The sequence below is a fragment of the Malus domestica genome, chromosome 16, assembly GCF_042453785.1.
Source record: "Malus domestica chromosome 16, GDT2T_hap1".
Classification (NCBI taxonomy): domain Eukaryota; kingdom Viridiplantae; phylum Streptophyta; class Magnoliopsida; order Rosales; family Rosaceae; genus Malus; species Malus domestica.
Window position 1 is genome coordinate 1,073,982 of NC_091676.1, and position 14,228 is coordinate 1,088,209.

At 38.3% G+C, this 14,228-nt stretch overlaps 2 protein-coding genes across 6 annotated transcripts; both read left to right on the top strand.

Annotated features, from left to right (window-relative positions):
- The first annotated feature begins 3,384 nt into the window (after nucleotides 1-3,384).
- On the top strand, nucleotides 3,385-7,729 carry LOC103422017 (histidine kinase 4-like). The gene is given in 11 exon segments (NM_001328849.1): nucleotides 3,385-3,777; nucleotides 3,935-4,168; nucleotides 4,287-4,456; nucleotides 4,610-4,828; nucleotides 4,916-5,102; nucleotides 5,188-5,239; nucleotides 5,353-5,582; nucleotides 5,753-5,851; nucleotides 5,973-6,667; nucleotides 6,870-7,379; nucleotides 7,492-7,729. Coding segments are annotated over 11 exon segments (3,027 nt in total).
- Nucleotides 7,730-9,952: 2,223 nt separating this feature from the next.
- LOC103422022 (receptor protein kinase TMK1-like) lies at nucleotides 9,953-13,865 on the top strand. 5 transcript variants are annotated; one of them, XR_003770370.2, is made up of 3 exons: nucleotides 9,953-12,546; nucleotides 12,961-13,048; nucleotides 13,131-13,865. XR_003770370.2 is itself a non-coding variant. In XM_029096512.2 (3 exons), exons 1-2 carry the CDS (start codon nucleotides 10,119-10,121, stop codon nucleotides 13,024-13,026), a joined length of 2,553 nt encoding a protein of 850 aa, XP_028952345.1. In that variant the 5' UTR covers nucleotides 9,953-10,118; the 3' UTR covers nucleotides 13,027-13,048; nucleotides 13,131-13,865. The 5 variants fall into 5 exon arrangements, 4 of the variants coding, with proteins under 4 accessions (XP_028952345.1, XP_028952343.1, XP_028952346.1 ...); XM_029096512.2 differs by having other exon boundaries at nucleotides 12,902-13,048; XM_029096510.2 differs by having other exon boundaries at nucleotides 12,902-13,004.
- The last annotated feature ends 363 nt before the right edge of the window (nucleotides 13,866-14,228 follow it).

Below are 14,228 nucleotides of genomic sequence, written 5' to 3' on the forward strand. Positions count from 1 at the left end.
CGTGTTAGGTAGATATATGAATATACATATAAAGCTTACAAGATCCACTCAACCGGGCGATGTGGGATCTAACAATCCACCCCCTTAAGGGTCTGACGTTCTCGTCGGCACACTTCCGCCCAGAGATTGGTTCTGATACCAAATTGTCACATCTCTGACCGGGCCCCCATCACATCCCGGGCTCAACTCATCCGCAACATGATATTGTTCGCTTTGGACCCCTATTACGCCCTCACGGTTTTGTTTCTAGGAACTCACACAAGAACTTTCTAGCCTGAAATTGCTCTCACGCGAACTCGCTTAACTTTGAAGTTCCGATGGAACCCGAAGCTAATGAGCTCCCAAAAAGCCTCATGCTAGGTAGAGATGAGAATATATATATATATATATATATATATATATATATATATATATATATAAGGCTTACATGATCCATTCCCTCAGGCTGATGTGGGATCTAACAAACGTTATTATAGACATTGAATTTTCGGCAAAATAAATGTTCACCAACGCATTAAAGTTTCAACATGCTAGGGTATACATGACATGCGTCACGAGTCTCATAAATCGTACACATAGATGTGACTCATCAAAATCGAATGAGTTATCAAAAAGGACATGTGTCAACACTTGGCGGAAAAGGGATCTACACATTTCAAAGATCGCATCAGAATATTAAGTTTTAATAAAGAGATTGTAACTCTAAACTTACATTAATACAAATATATTTATTTTGTACACGCATTTTTATTTTATTTGCCACAAAAAATTCGTGTTTACAGTCACAATAACATTGCATTTGTTAAGTGAATGTTGCTTTCGACTCTAAAACCTTTATTAACTTATTTAACTGTGCTTTTTCTTATGTTACTAATCTAATCTAATGATTCAATCACATTTATTTATAAGTTAGAGCTTTCAAATTTAACGTCGTACCAATACGAGTTTCATACTTAACAGTATTTCATAAATTTAATAGGTGTGAACGAAAATGGTCCCCATGCAATCTTCCCCTTATTCCATCAAAAGATATCCCTTTTCTGAACAAAAACCACTAAACCAGCATCGACTACTATTTAAGTGTCATTTCAAATCAGAAACGTGTCTGAAGACTTCCATTTCGTTGGAAAGAGATCTTCGGATCTCTGCCTTCAAAATTCAAGGGTCAAATAATTTAGATCTTTGAAATTTGATCAAACGGTAAAAATTATTGTAGTTTTAAAATTTTCTACTAATTTCTTTATTTTTAATCGTTGGATCAAATTTTAAAGATCCGAATCACTTAATCTTTGAGTTTTAAAGGAGATCCATAGACGATCTCTTTCCGATTTCGTTCTCCTCATTCGTACAACATTTCTCATATCAATTAACAACTTAATCTAATAATAAAACATTCATCTCCAAAACTTACAATTATGATCTTAAAAAAATAATTGTAAACTAAAAATATTTTGAAAATGTAAAATTTAAGAAACAAAAATTATCATGCACTCATTTTTATTGGAAATACTATAGTATATTTTTTGTTTGAATAGAAAATTTATAATATATTAGAAAATATAAAACATGGCGAATTTAGAAAACTTAAAATTTGCCCCATAGTCATATTTTCTTATCCAAATCTGGTATATCAATTGAAAAAGGGGTTTGGTTTCATGAAAGAAAGAAAAAATAGATGGGGTATTTTCGGAATTTAATATAGAAATTCCGGGCTTAATGTAAATTAGAGGGAATGAGATCTCCATGTCATTATCCCAAAGATATCATACGTGATTGCGATTTTTGGACTTCCATTCGCCCAATTGGATTCATATTAAAATCCTAAACATATTACACACTACCTTTTTGAAAAACAAAGGAAGTTGAAGCAATTTAACAATGATTTGAATGGAAAAGGGAATACATAACTCGGAAGATGAGTTCAGCATACATTTTTCGAACTTCTTTTTGCCTGATTGTGTCTAATATTCTTCTTTATTTATATTATTTGATTCTCTTTTAGCATTAATTTAATTGTATCGATGTTCCTTGAACTTGAATTTTACCGTTAAATGTCAGAAATAAACAGAAATGCGGCCAAATAGGTAGAGTAATTAAAATGTCCAAATAGTTATAGGGTGATTAACACACGCACAAGAAATTAAACGAAAACTGGAAAAGGCAGACATCATGTCAGATTCCTTCTGATGTTTAAATGGGCAATTATGCCTTCCCCTGAGACTCTTTCCATCTGATTTTTCACTGTTTAAAACATAAAGCACCAGAAAAACGTAGCCCATTTGGGTTTTTGCTTTTTAAAAGGGTCAGAGTCAGACACCCATCAAAATATTTCAGTTGGATTTCAAAAGTTTGGACTATCAGCTTCAATGTGAGCTCAGAAAATTAGCAAAGCAAACAACAGAGAGAGAGAGAGAGGGAGAGAGAGAGAGTGTGGTGCAAGATGCAATATTATAAGGAAAGAATACAGAGAGGGAGGGGAGAGAGAGGGGAAATTAGTTTATAATGTGGGGTGGTAGAGATGGGGAGACAAGAGCGTATCTCTGAAAATCCAAAAAATTCGATTCAGTTTGGTTTCTTTAAAAAAATAGAGCATAAAAAGTCATCAAAACTACTATTTTACGCTGAAAAATATAAAAATAAAGAAAAAAATCCTCAGATCAGGACGACCCAATACTCCTTTTCTATTAGACATTCATTGTACTGCATCAAGCCACCATCTTTCTATAATTGTTAGAGGTGAAGATCGTTTCTTTGAAGACCCCCATTTCTTATTTCTTTTGTTTCTCTCTCTAGAATTCTCTCTCTATCTCTCTCTCAAACTCTTGTGGTGTGCATTCCTGTGATGTGTGCTGAGCTTAGCTGTGTGTGTTTTGATTATTATATGGTGGGAAAACAGTGAACGTGCTTCTTCTTTGTCTGGAAGCCTCTAACTAAGCTTCACGCTTTGAGATGGCATGATTGGAGCTCTCTGTGTTTTTTTATTCCTTAAAAAATGATTTTTTGTTTAGCATTCACAGCCTGAGACAGACCATTTTCTAGAGAGAGAGAGAGAGGAGCGAGGAGAGAGAAATACTAAGACTACTTTGGAATTTGAGCTTTGTTTTCCTTTCCCCATCTTTTGAGAGCCATGCTTGTCTCTGTGAATTGAGAAAGAATCCTTCTTTTCGAGTTCTGGGTCTCTCTCTCTCTTGACCTTTTACAATAGTACAATGGGGTTTCAGTGAGAGAGGGAAGAAGAAAGTCCACACCCCCACAGTAGGAGATATGTTTCTTCATTTGCTCATATTTTGCTTGTGCTTTCAGAAAAAAAGTTTCAGAAAAAATAAGCACTAAAATAAGCACTTTTAAGAACGTGGGTTCTCTTTTTTAAAGATTAGTTATGAGATGAGCAAAGAGGAAACAAGAAGAAGAATCAAAGAAATTGGTTTAGTGCTGATGGGTGGGAAGACGAAGATGCAGCGCCACCACCCAGTGGCTGTGAGGTTGAATGAGCAAATAGGGGCCAAGAAAGGCTACACCTTTGTGCAGGCACACAGGGCTTGGTTCCCAAAACTTTTCTTTCTTTGGGTTGTTGTGATGCTTCTCTTGGGCTGGTTAACCTACTCTTACATGGATGCTGATAACAAAGTGAGAAGGGTAGAAGTTCTTGGTAGCATGTGTGATCAGAGAGCAAGAATGCTGCAGGATCAGTTCAGTGTTAGTGTTAATCATGTGCATGCCCTTGCAATCCTTGTTTCCACCTTCCATTACTACAAGAACCCTTCTGCAATTGATCAGGTATGTTTGTGCTTCAATTTTGATCAAAATTTCTCTAACTAATTGTACAGTTGGTTTATTTAAGACAATTAGTTTCTCAATTTTTATGATGATTTGAATGTGGTTCTACTGGTTTGAGCTTTTGTGTGATTTGGGTTCTCTATTGGGGAAAATGCAGGAAACATTTGCTGAATACACTGCCAGAACCGCCTTCGAGAGACCTCTTTTGAGTGGGGTGGCCTATGCACAGAGAGTGCTTGATTCGGATAGGGAAAAGTTCGAAAACCAACATGGATGGACAATAAAGACAATGGGGAAGGAACCATCGCCCAACCGAGATGAGTATGCGCCTGTAATTTTTTCACAGGAAACCGTCTCTTACATTGAGTCACTTGATATGATGTCTGGGGAGGTAACTATAGGATGTGTTTACTTTCACTTTGTTTATCTTGTTGAACTCTATGGCATTAATCGGAGCATTCGTTAGGCGCGTTTCATTTGACCTTTAATTTTTCCACTACATGATGCAGGAGGACAGAGAAAACATTTTGAGGGCTAGAGCTACTGGAAAAGCTGTTCTAACAAGCCCATTTAGGCTGCTGGGTTCTCATCATCTTGGTGTTGTATTGACTTTCCCTGTTTACAAATCGAAGCTCCCTCCAAACCCAACTGTGGAGCAGCGCATTCAGGCGGCTGTTGGGTAAGTTGGCATACAACTATAGAACTATGAAAACCCTCTTTCAGTTGCTTTTTGCATGCTGTTACCTGCATATACTTTAGCCAATTCCATGTGCATCTGCCACAGAAGTTAGCAACCTACGGGATGGTTCATTTGATTCTGTATAAAATGCAGGTACCTTGGTGGTGCCTTTGATATTGAGTCCCTTGTGGAGAATTTGCTTGGCCAACTTGCGGGGAATCAAGCCATTCAGGTTTATGTGTATGATGTTACAAACACTTCTGATCCCCTAATCATGTATGGTCACCAATATCAAGATGGTGACACATCTCTTCTGCATGAAAGCAAGCTGGATTTCGGAGATCCTTACCGGAAGCATCAGATGATATGTAGGTAAGGGCAACCATTCAATAACTAATGAGAGATGGAGAGTTTCAGTGGTTATGCCATGCTAATACGCGTAATTGGATTCTTGAGCAGATATCATCAGAGGGCACCCACGTCATGGACAGCGATTAACACTGCATTCTTGTTCTGTGTGATTGGGTTTTTAGTTGGCTATATCTTATATGGAGCAGCAATGCACATTGTTAAAGTTGAGGATGATTTCCGTGAAATGGAGGAATTAAAAGTTCGAGCAGAAGCTGCTGATGTTGCCAAGTCCCAGGTACTGTTTTCAACATTTCCCCAAACATTGCTCATTCCTCAATGGCATGTTTTTGATATGTTGTCTTATTTTTTTTTCATGCCAGTTTCTTGCTACCGTTTCTCATGAAATAAGAACGCCCATGAACGGAATCCTAGGTAAGCTAACAGATCTCCCAATTTTAACATTTTATTTTCAGAATGACATTATGGTACGAGTCCGAAAATGTACTTTTGCAAGAGATAAAATCTTTATTTTTCGATGATTGCAGGAATGCTTGCCTTGCTTTTAGATACAGCTCTAAGTTCGACCCAGATGGATTATGCTCGAACGGCTCAAGCTTGTGGAAAGGCTTTGATAACATTAATAAATGAGGTGCTTGACCGGGCAAAGATTGATGCTGGCAAGCTAGAGCTGGAAGAAGTTCCATTTGGCATTCGGTCAATACTAGATGATGTTCTATCTTTATTTTCTGAAAAATCTAGAAATAAGGGTATAGAGGTAAGCCTCAATGTCTTCAGCTCAGATTTACTGCAATGGTTTTGTAGTTATTAAATTGTGGTGTGGTGATGGTGATAGTTCTTAAATTCTGAAATATGAACTGTCATAATTTATAATATCATGTTTCATCGTCAAATCTCCTAATTCCGATTTATATTTGGGATGTGAAGCTAGCAGTATTTGTGTCCGATAAAGTTCCAGACATTTTTATGGGAGATCCAGGGAGATTCAGACAGATAATTACAAATCTAGTGGGCAACTCTATTAAAGTAAGTGGAAGTTTCATTTTTTATTTTTAACTTTCAGTAACAGGATTCATTAAAATCTTTGGTTTGTCCTGCTCTGGTTAGTGATCAAAGAAAACTTATGTTTGAGTTCTACATTTGGCAGTTCACTGAACGAGGACATATATTTGTCAAAGTTCATCTAGCTGAGCCCTCAAAGGTGATGATAAATGGGAAATCAGAGACTTACTTGAACGGAGGATCAGATGAAGGTGTGCTGACATCCGATGGCCATCAGTTTAAAACTTTAAGTGGGTGTGAAGCAGCTAATGACTGGAATAGTTGGGATAAGTTTAAGCATCTGGTGTCTGATGAAGAATACAGAGCCGATGTTGTTGAAGCTTCTGAGCAGGTCACGTTGATGGTTTCTGTGGAGGATACAGGGATAGGTATACCGTTAGCTGCCCAGGAACGTGTTTTTATGCCCTTCATGCAGGCAGACAGTTCAACCTCTAGACATTATGGAGGAACTGGTATTGGCTTGAGCATCAGTAAGTGTCTGGTTGAACTGATGGGTGGTCAGATAAAATTTGTAAGTCTACCTCGCGTTGGGAGTACATTTTCTTTCACCGCTAATTTTAGGAGGTGCAAGAAAAATGCATTTAGTGACATGAAAAAACCTAATCCTGAGGATCTACCTTCTAGTTTTAGAGGATTGCGAGCAATAGTAGTTGATGGAAAACTTGTGAGAGCTGCTGTAACCAAATACCACTTAAAGAGACTTGGAATCCTTGTGGAAGTAGCGAGCAGCATCAAGATGGCTGTTGCTTCATGTGGAAGAAATGGTGCTGCGGCATCCGGGTACGTTTACTTTTGCTACATCTTTAAAGTTTTTAAGGGGTTTAATATTTACTGTGATAAAACTATAACAATGTGGCAATTCAGTATTACCTTATTAACTGCTATGAAAGGTAGACTTTGGAAAACTGAAAAAAAAAGGTAAGACTTTGGAAATAAGTAGGATTTGATTAACTGAATTGAACTGCTTCATTATTTATGACAGGAAAAGTATCCAGCCAGATATAGTTCTAGTTGAGAAGGATTCATGGATTTCTGGTGAAGAACATGATCTTAATGTGCAGAAATTGGATTGGAAACAGAATGGTCATGCGTTTAAGCTGCCAAAAATGATCCTTCTTGCAACCAATAATCTTAGTCAAGCTGAATCTGATAAGGTAAGGGCGGCAGGTTTTGCGGATACCGTAATTATGAAACCTTTGAGGGCTAGTATGGTGGCTGCGTGTCTTCAAGAGGTCCTGGGCATAGGAAAGAAGAGGCAACCAGGGAGAGTGGTGCCTAATGGATCTAACGTCCTCCAAAGTCTGCTCTGTGGGAAGAAAATTTTGGTGGTTGATGACAATTTGGTAAACAGGAGAGTTGCTGCTGGTGCACTGAAGAAGTTTGGTGCTAATGTAGAGTGTGTTGATAGTGGCAAAGCTGCATTGGCGTTGCTTCAATTACCGCACAATTTTGATGCTTGCTTCATGGATATTCAAATGCCTGAAATGGATGGGTATGTTTCGGTGTTTCAGTTACTACATTCTAGATTCGGAATGCCCGTATTGCTAGCATTTGTGCTTGACCAAGTTGGAATTGTTGTTTACAAATGTTACTTTTGATTGCAGGTTTGAGGCAACACGCAGAATCCGGCAGATGGAGAGCAAGGCAAATGTTGAGACGAATGGTGGATTTGAAGCACTTGCAAGAAGGGGTGACTGGCATTTGCCTGTATTAGCTATGACGGCGGATGTTATTCATGCCACCTACGATGAGTGCCTGAAGTGTGGGATGGATGGATACGTCTCAAAGCCCTTCGAGGAAGAGAATCTCTATCAAGCCGTTGCCAAGTTCTTCAAAACTTAAAACAGCCTCAGACTCGCAACAAGAATTGTCAAAACTCAAAACCTGCAGACATCTTTGTTGGTCGGATGTTACCAGCAATTTTTTGATATTCTGCAGAGACAACGTCGGCTGTTGATCCTAAAAGTCCTAGAATTTTGATGATTCGTAATGGCTTGAATACAGGTTCGAGGAATCATTTCTAACTAAAATTTTAACTCGATTCGGTATATCCACGCACATGTATACTACTACAAACCTCCATTTCCCACTTCGTATGTATGTATAGTAGTAGGATGATCCTTAGAAAAGGGGAGGAGCAAAATGTGTAAATGTTATATTTTTTTGCATGCCTTGTTTGAATCTTTCTTCTGAGTTCTGAGGAAAAGGGTTTCAATGCCTTCGATTTGTACCATTCTTTTTGTACAACTGATTCAATGTTTTGCATTTAGACTTTTTGTGGATAATTGAAGGTACCATAATTGACATGGGTAACGATTACTTAGGGCCGTTTGATAATTATTTTGATTCGAGTTCTTTTTGTTTTGTTGAAATATTGTTCTCAAATGTTCCCTTAATTCAGTATCTGACGGTCAAATATGCGACTAGAAAGAGAGAATGTCATATTTGATCATATTAGAATGTTAGACGATGAATGGATTTAAGTAAATGCATGTATAGGCATGCTGGTCCAAACCCGAAAATGCAAGAACAAAAGGCATGTTGGGCTTATGGACTTCGCATTTTTTTTGGGCTTCAGGGCTTGTGCGTTGTGAGATTTCAATTGGGCTTTTGTCCACATCCTCTCAAATATTAATGGAATAATTTTAATTTAGAGAAATCCGAAAACAATTATTTTTCAAATCCATAAATAAAAATATTACTTTCATCACATTTTATCATCTCTAATAGCATATGGGTACACACAAAATGTGTGAGAAATTTTTTTATTTTTATTTTTGAAATAGAAGGAGAGAGAGAGAGTGATAGAGAATGTGGGAGTAAGAAGTTTTTTTTTATTTTTTTTATTTTTTTATTTTTTAATTGGAGAAATGTTAGGATTACATGTAAGTGAGGTTTTGAAAAAAAAAAACACAGCAAAATTTGGTTATGTGAAATTACATTTCTACCTCATATTTCTTATTCATGTTCTTTTTTTAATTAGAATGTTAAACTGATAATTTCATAGAATTTTGATTCACAATGAGTATTTTATTAATTAATAGAGATAATAAAAGGTGGGATCCACCAAAACATGGTAAGTCTAGCATTACTCTTATTATTGTAATTTTCCCGTGTTTTGTATATCGTTGACATTTGATCGTTATGCCGTGAATTTTCAATCCGCATTTCACTATTTTTTTTTTCATTTAGTTCAACAATTTAAATTGAATATTTGGTTATTTTAACCAAATTATTTTTAATGTTTTTTTAATCTATTTGATTACTTGACCTAATTTAATCTCTTTTTTATTATTAAAATGCATATTATTATTAAAGAGAACGAATATGATTTGAAACTATTACAATAATTTAAAGAAAGAGAGTTTCAAAATGGAATGCATAAATAAAAATCCAACATCTTTTCAACAAGAATATTTGATAGAACAGACACGACTAGAATAGACACGCACAAACACAAATTAGGGTTTTGGGGTTTCTAGTGACATTCTAAGTTTGGCCAATTCAATATATACTTTTCAGTCGGTAAACCAAAGCAAATATTTTGTGTGGCATGCAATATTTAAGTTAGCATTATATTATAATAAATATAGAATATTGGCTTTTCCATCAATTTTTATCATGTGGACAAGTTACATCGGACCAGGATATTGGTCTAAGTTTATTGTCAATTTGTCACCGATGTCCCACCTTTGGATGGTCCATATAATATTTCGACGTTATCTTCTTCGTCGACATCTCTACCATGTAATCATTTTATGCAGCCGACCCGACCCAACCCAACTTCGTCGACATCAGTTGTCCCCATTTTTCCAAAAAAAAGGCCTATTTTTGTTTTGGTTTTGCTGTCCATTCAGACATTGCATCTCTACCTCTTGAACGTATCTAAATATCGCAATATATGATTGAGCTATTTATAATTATGTTCACGATAGCAACTTATATGATACAGTTTGCAATATATGATTGGGCTATTTATAATCATGTTCACGAGAACAACTTATATGATACAGTTATATATCACAAAAATAAAAATTAACATTTATATTGTGTAATTAGTCCAAAACGTGTAGAGAACGATGAATTATTGTCGTAGAAGTCATTCTCCCCATCAGAAAATTGAGATTGGAATAATACCAGAAAAATAGTAAGATGGGACATGGGAGATAGCAAAGCTCTTACCAAAGTCTAAACCAAAACAAGAAATTTGTAATCAAAACCGACACATACTATGATACTATACTCCTCTTTCCTTTTCCATTTTATTTCCTTCAATTTCTTTCAATCGTTACGACAGCTTGTTTTTCTCTGTTCCCAAACACTACCCAACCGAAAACCAGAGTATCATTCAAAGACCCATTTCTCCGCCGTTTCTCCTCCCATAAACCCTAGAGATTTCTGCTCTTCTTTTCTTTGTCAAAGTCTGTATCTTTTTTCTTTTCATCGACTTTCTTATATTTTTTCTGAAAAAAAAATGAAGGAACCCCAACTGGGTTTCTGGGGTTCTTTCGCCGTTCTGCTCCTTTTGTTTTTCTCGCTGTACCCACCAGTACACTCCCAGTCCGGCGGCGGCGGCGACGACGGAGCGGCCATGGAAGCACTCCGAAAAAGCATCGGCTCCAACAGTCTCGGGTGGTCCGGCACCGATTACTGCAAATGGGGAAAAGTGAGTTGCAAGGACGGCAAGGTTTTCAAAATCCAATTGGGTAACCAAAAACTCACCGGCACGCTGCCGCCGGAAATCCAAAAGCTTTCGAATTTGCAGCAGCTGGAAGTTCAGAACAACCAACTCACCGGGCCTTTTCCGAGCCTCTCCGGGGTGCAACCGCTTCAGGTCCTCCTCGTCCACGACAACAACATCTCGTCCTTCCCCTCCGATTTCTTCACCGGACTTACCTCCCTCGACAACATCAACATCGACTACAATCCCTTCGCTGCGTGGCAGATTCCCGACATTCTCAAAGATGCCACACAGCTGAAGGAATTCTCCGCCACCGAGACCAACCTCACCGGAAGAATTCCCGATATCTTCAGCAGTTCCAATTTCCCAGGTTTGACTGATCTACATTTGGCTTTCAATTACCTTGAAGGCGAATTGCTTGCTAGTTTTTCGGGTTCGAGTATTCAGTCCCTCTGGTTGAACGGCCAACAGGGCACCAATAGGCTTAATGGTACTATTGATGTGTTACAGAACATGACTTCTCTGCGTGAGGTTTGGTTACATGGTAATTATTTCACCGGTCCTATACCGGACTTGTCGAACTTAGGTTACTTGACCACTCTGAGTTTGAGGGATAACAAGCTCACCGGCGTTGTTCCCGCGTCTTTGTTGAATCTTAAATCCCTTACTTCTGTTAATTTGACCAACAATATGCTTCAAGGACCAATGCCCAAGTTTGGCGATGGGGTTCTGGTGGATATGACGGGGGTAAATAGTTTTTGCAGTGATAAGCCGGGTGTTGATTGCGACGCTCGTGTCAATGTATTGCTTTCGGTCGTCAAAGACATGGGTTATCCTACTGTTTTTGCAGATAGTTGGAAGGGGAACGATCCTTGTATTAACTGGATGGGAATTACGTGTAATGGTGGAAACATTACTGTTGTCAATTTTCGGAGCCTGGGTCTTTCGGGTACGATCTCTTCAAATTATTCTCTGCTTACCTCCTTGCGGACATTGAGACTTGACGATAATAACCTCACGGGTACCATACCAAAGGAGCTTACGCAACTGCCCAACCTTCAACAGATAGATGTTAGTAACAACCAACTTTTTGGTCAAGTACCAAAGTTTAAGAATGTGGACGTGAAAACAGATGGGAACCCTAATATTGGTCAGGATCATCCCCCTTCGCCAGCGACGCCTACAATTCCTAATTCACCGCCTGCCTCCCACTCAGATGGAGGTAAAAAATCTAGGACTGGGGTGGTTGTTGGGGCTGGCATCGGCTGTGTTGGCGGATTGGTTGTAGTTGGGTTTGTTGCTATCTGTCTACTTAAGAAAAAGCATAAGCATTCTGGCGGAGTGCAAAGTGCAAACGCAAGTAGGGGACCTAATGACATTCATGTGGTTGAGGCTGGAAGTATGGTCATTTCGATCCAAGCTTTGAGAGATGTGACCAATAATTTCAGCGAAAATAATGTATTAGGAAAAGGTGGTTTTGGAACTGTGTACAAAGGGGAGTTGCATGATGGGAAAAAGATTGCAGTGAAGAGGATGGAATCTGGAGTGGTGGCGGAGAAGGTTCTAAATGAGTTCAAGTCTGAGATTGCAGTTCTTACTAAAGTCCAACACCGCCACTTGGTTGGACTTCTTGGCTATTGTTTGGACGGAAACGAGAGGCTTCTTGTTTATGAATACATGCCTCAAGGGACTCTTAGTAGATACTTGTTCAACTGGAAAGAGGAAGGTCTGAAGCCACTTGAATGGACTAGACGGCTGACCATTGCCTTGGATGTTGCAAGAGGGGTTGAGTATCTCCACGGTTTAGCCAGCCAGACTTTCATTCACAGGGATCTTAAACCTTCGAACATTTTACTGGGAGATTATATGCGGGCTAAAGTTTCGGATTTTGGACTGGTTCGTCTTGTTCCAGAAGGGGAAGCCTCAATTGCGACAGGACTAGCTGGAACTTTTGGCTATTTGGCTCCAGAGTATGCAGGTAAAACATTTCTATATGCACTCTTCTTTTCAAATTCCATTTGAGTACCGTGAAAGGTATTTGCATTGTAAAGTATGATTAATATTCCAGCAAATGTCATTGTTCAATGAACTAAGACAACTATGAGATTATCTCTCACTGATTATTCTTTGTGCGAACTGCCGGAAAAAATCAGTGACCAGGACAGAATTAGGAAAATAATATTCTGTCATGAAAGTGTGATGGCATGCTAAGTAGTTTATAATTTTCAAAATCAGGGATGCGAAGAAGATAGAAAAGAATGAAATGGCTTTTGTCTGCGATGAGCATTTGTTGTCTCTAACATGTTGACTGAATTTATATGTATCTGATGTAGGATTATTGGAAAGGTTAACAAAACCATTCAGCTCAGTATTTTATAGTGTCGTGTTGCAGACATTTTCCGCTTGTTCCATAATTAATGTAGCGTCTGTTCTGCGGTGCGTTTTCTTCTTGCTATAGCCTCATGGCATTTGGTCATAAGGTTTGTTGTACTTAATCATGCTTACTGTCTTTCGATTAATAAAAATTCAAGGCACTAAAACCACAAATTTGTAATGTATCAGCAACTGGGCGGATGACACTCAAGGTTGACGTGTATAGCTTTGGAGTGATCTTAATGGAGCTGATCACGGGTAGAAGAGCAATTCTTAAAAGCGAACCAGAGGAGAGCTTGCACCTTGTTACATGGTTCCGCAGAATGCTCATTAACAAGGATGCACTCCGGAAGGCCATTGATCCAACAATTGATCTCAATGAGGAAACTCTTTCCAGTATTAACACTGTCGCTGAGCTTGCTGGGCATTGCAGCACAACGGAGCCCTACCAGAGGCCTGACATGGGTCATGCAGTCAATGTTCTTTCGTCGCTTGTTGAGCGTTGGAAACCATCTGAAGCCGAAGATTCTGACGGTATGTAGGGAATTGACCTCGAAATGACCTCATGCAGTCAATGTTCTTTCGTCCCTCGTTGAGCACTGGAAACCATCTGAAGCCGAAGATTCTGATGGTATGTATGGAATTTACCTCAAAATGTCCTCGATTCGGTATATCCACGCACATGTATACTACTACAAACCTCCATTTCCCACTTCGTATGTATAGTAGTAGGATGATCCTTAGAAAAGGGGAGGAGCAAATTGTGTAAATGTTATATTTTTTGTATGCCTTGTTTGAATCTTTCTTCTGTGTTCTGAGGAAAGGGGTTTCAATGCCTTCGATTTGTACCATTCTTTTTGTACAACTGATTCGATGTTTTGCATTTAGACTTTCTGTGAATAATGGAATGTACCATAATTGACATGGGTAACGATTACTTAGGGCCGTTTGATAGTTATTTTGATTCGAGTTCTTTTTGTTTTGTCGAAATATTGTTCTCAAACGTTCCCTTAATTCAGTATCTGACGGTCAAATATGCGACTAGAAAGAGAGAATGTCATATTTGAACATATTAGAATGTTAGACGATGAATGTATTAAGTAAATGCATGCATAGGCATGCAAGTCCAAACCTGAAAATGCAAGAACAGAAGGCATGTTAGGCGTATGGACTTTGCATTTTTTTGGGCTTCAGGGCTTGTGTTTTGTAAGAATAATTTCAATTGGGCTTTTGTCCTCACCCTCTCAAAGATTAATGGAATAATTTTAATTTAGAGAAATCCGAAAA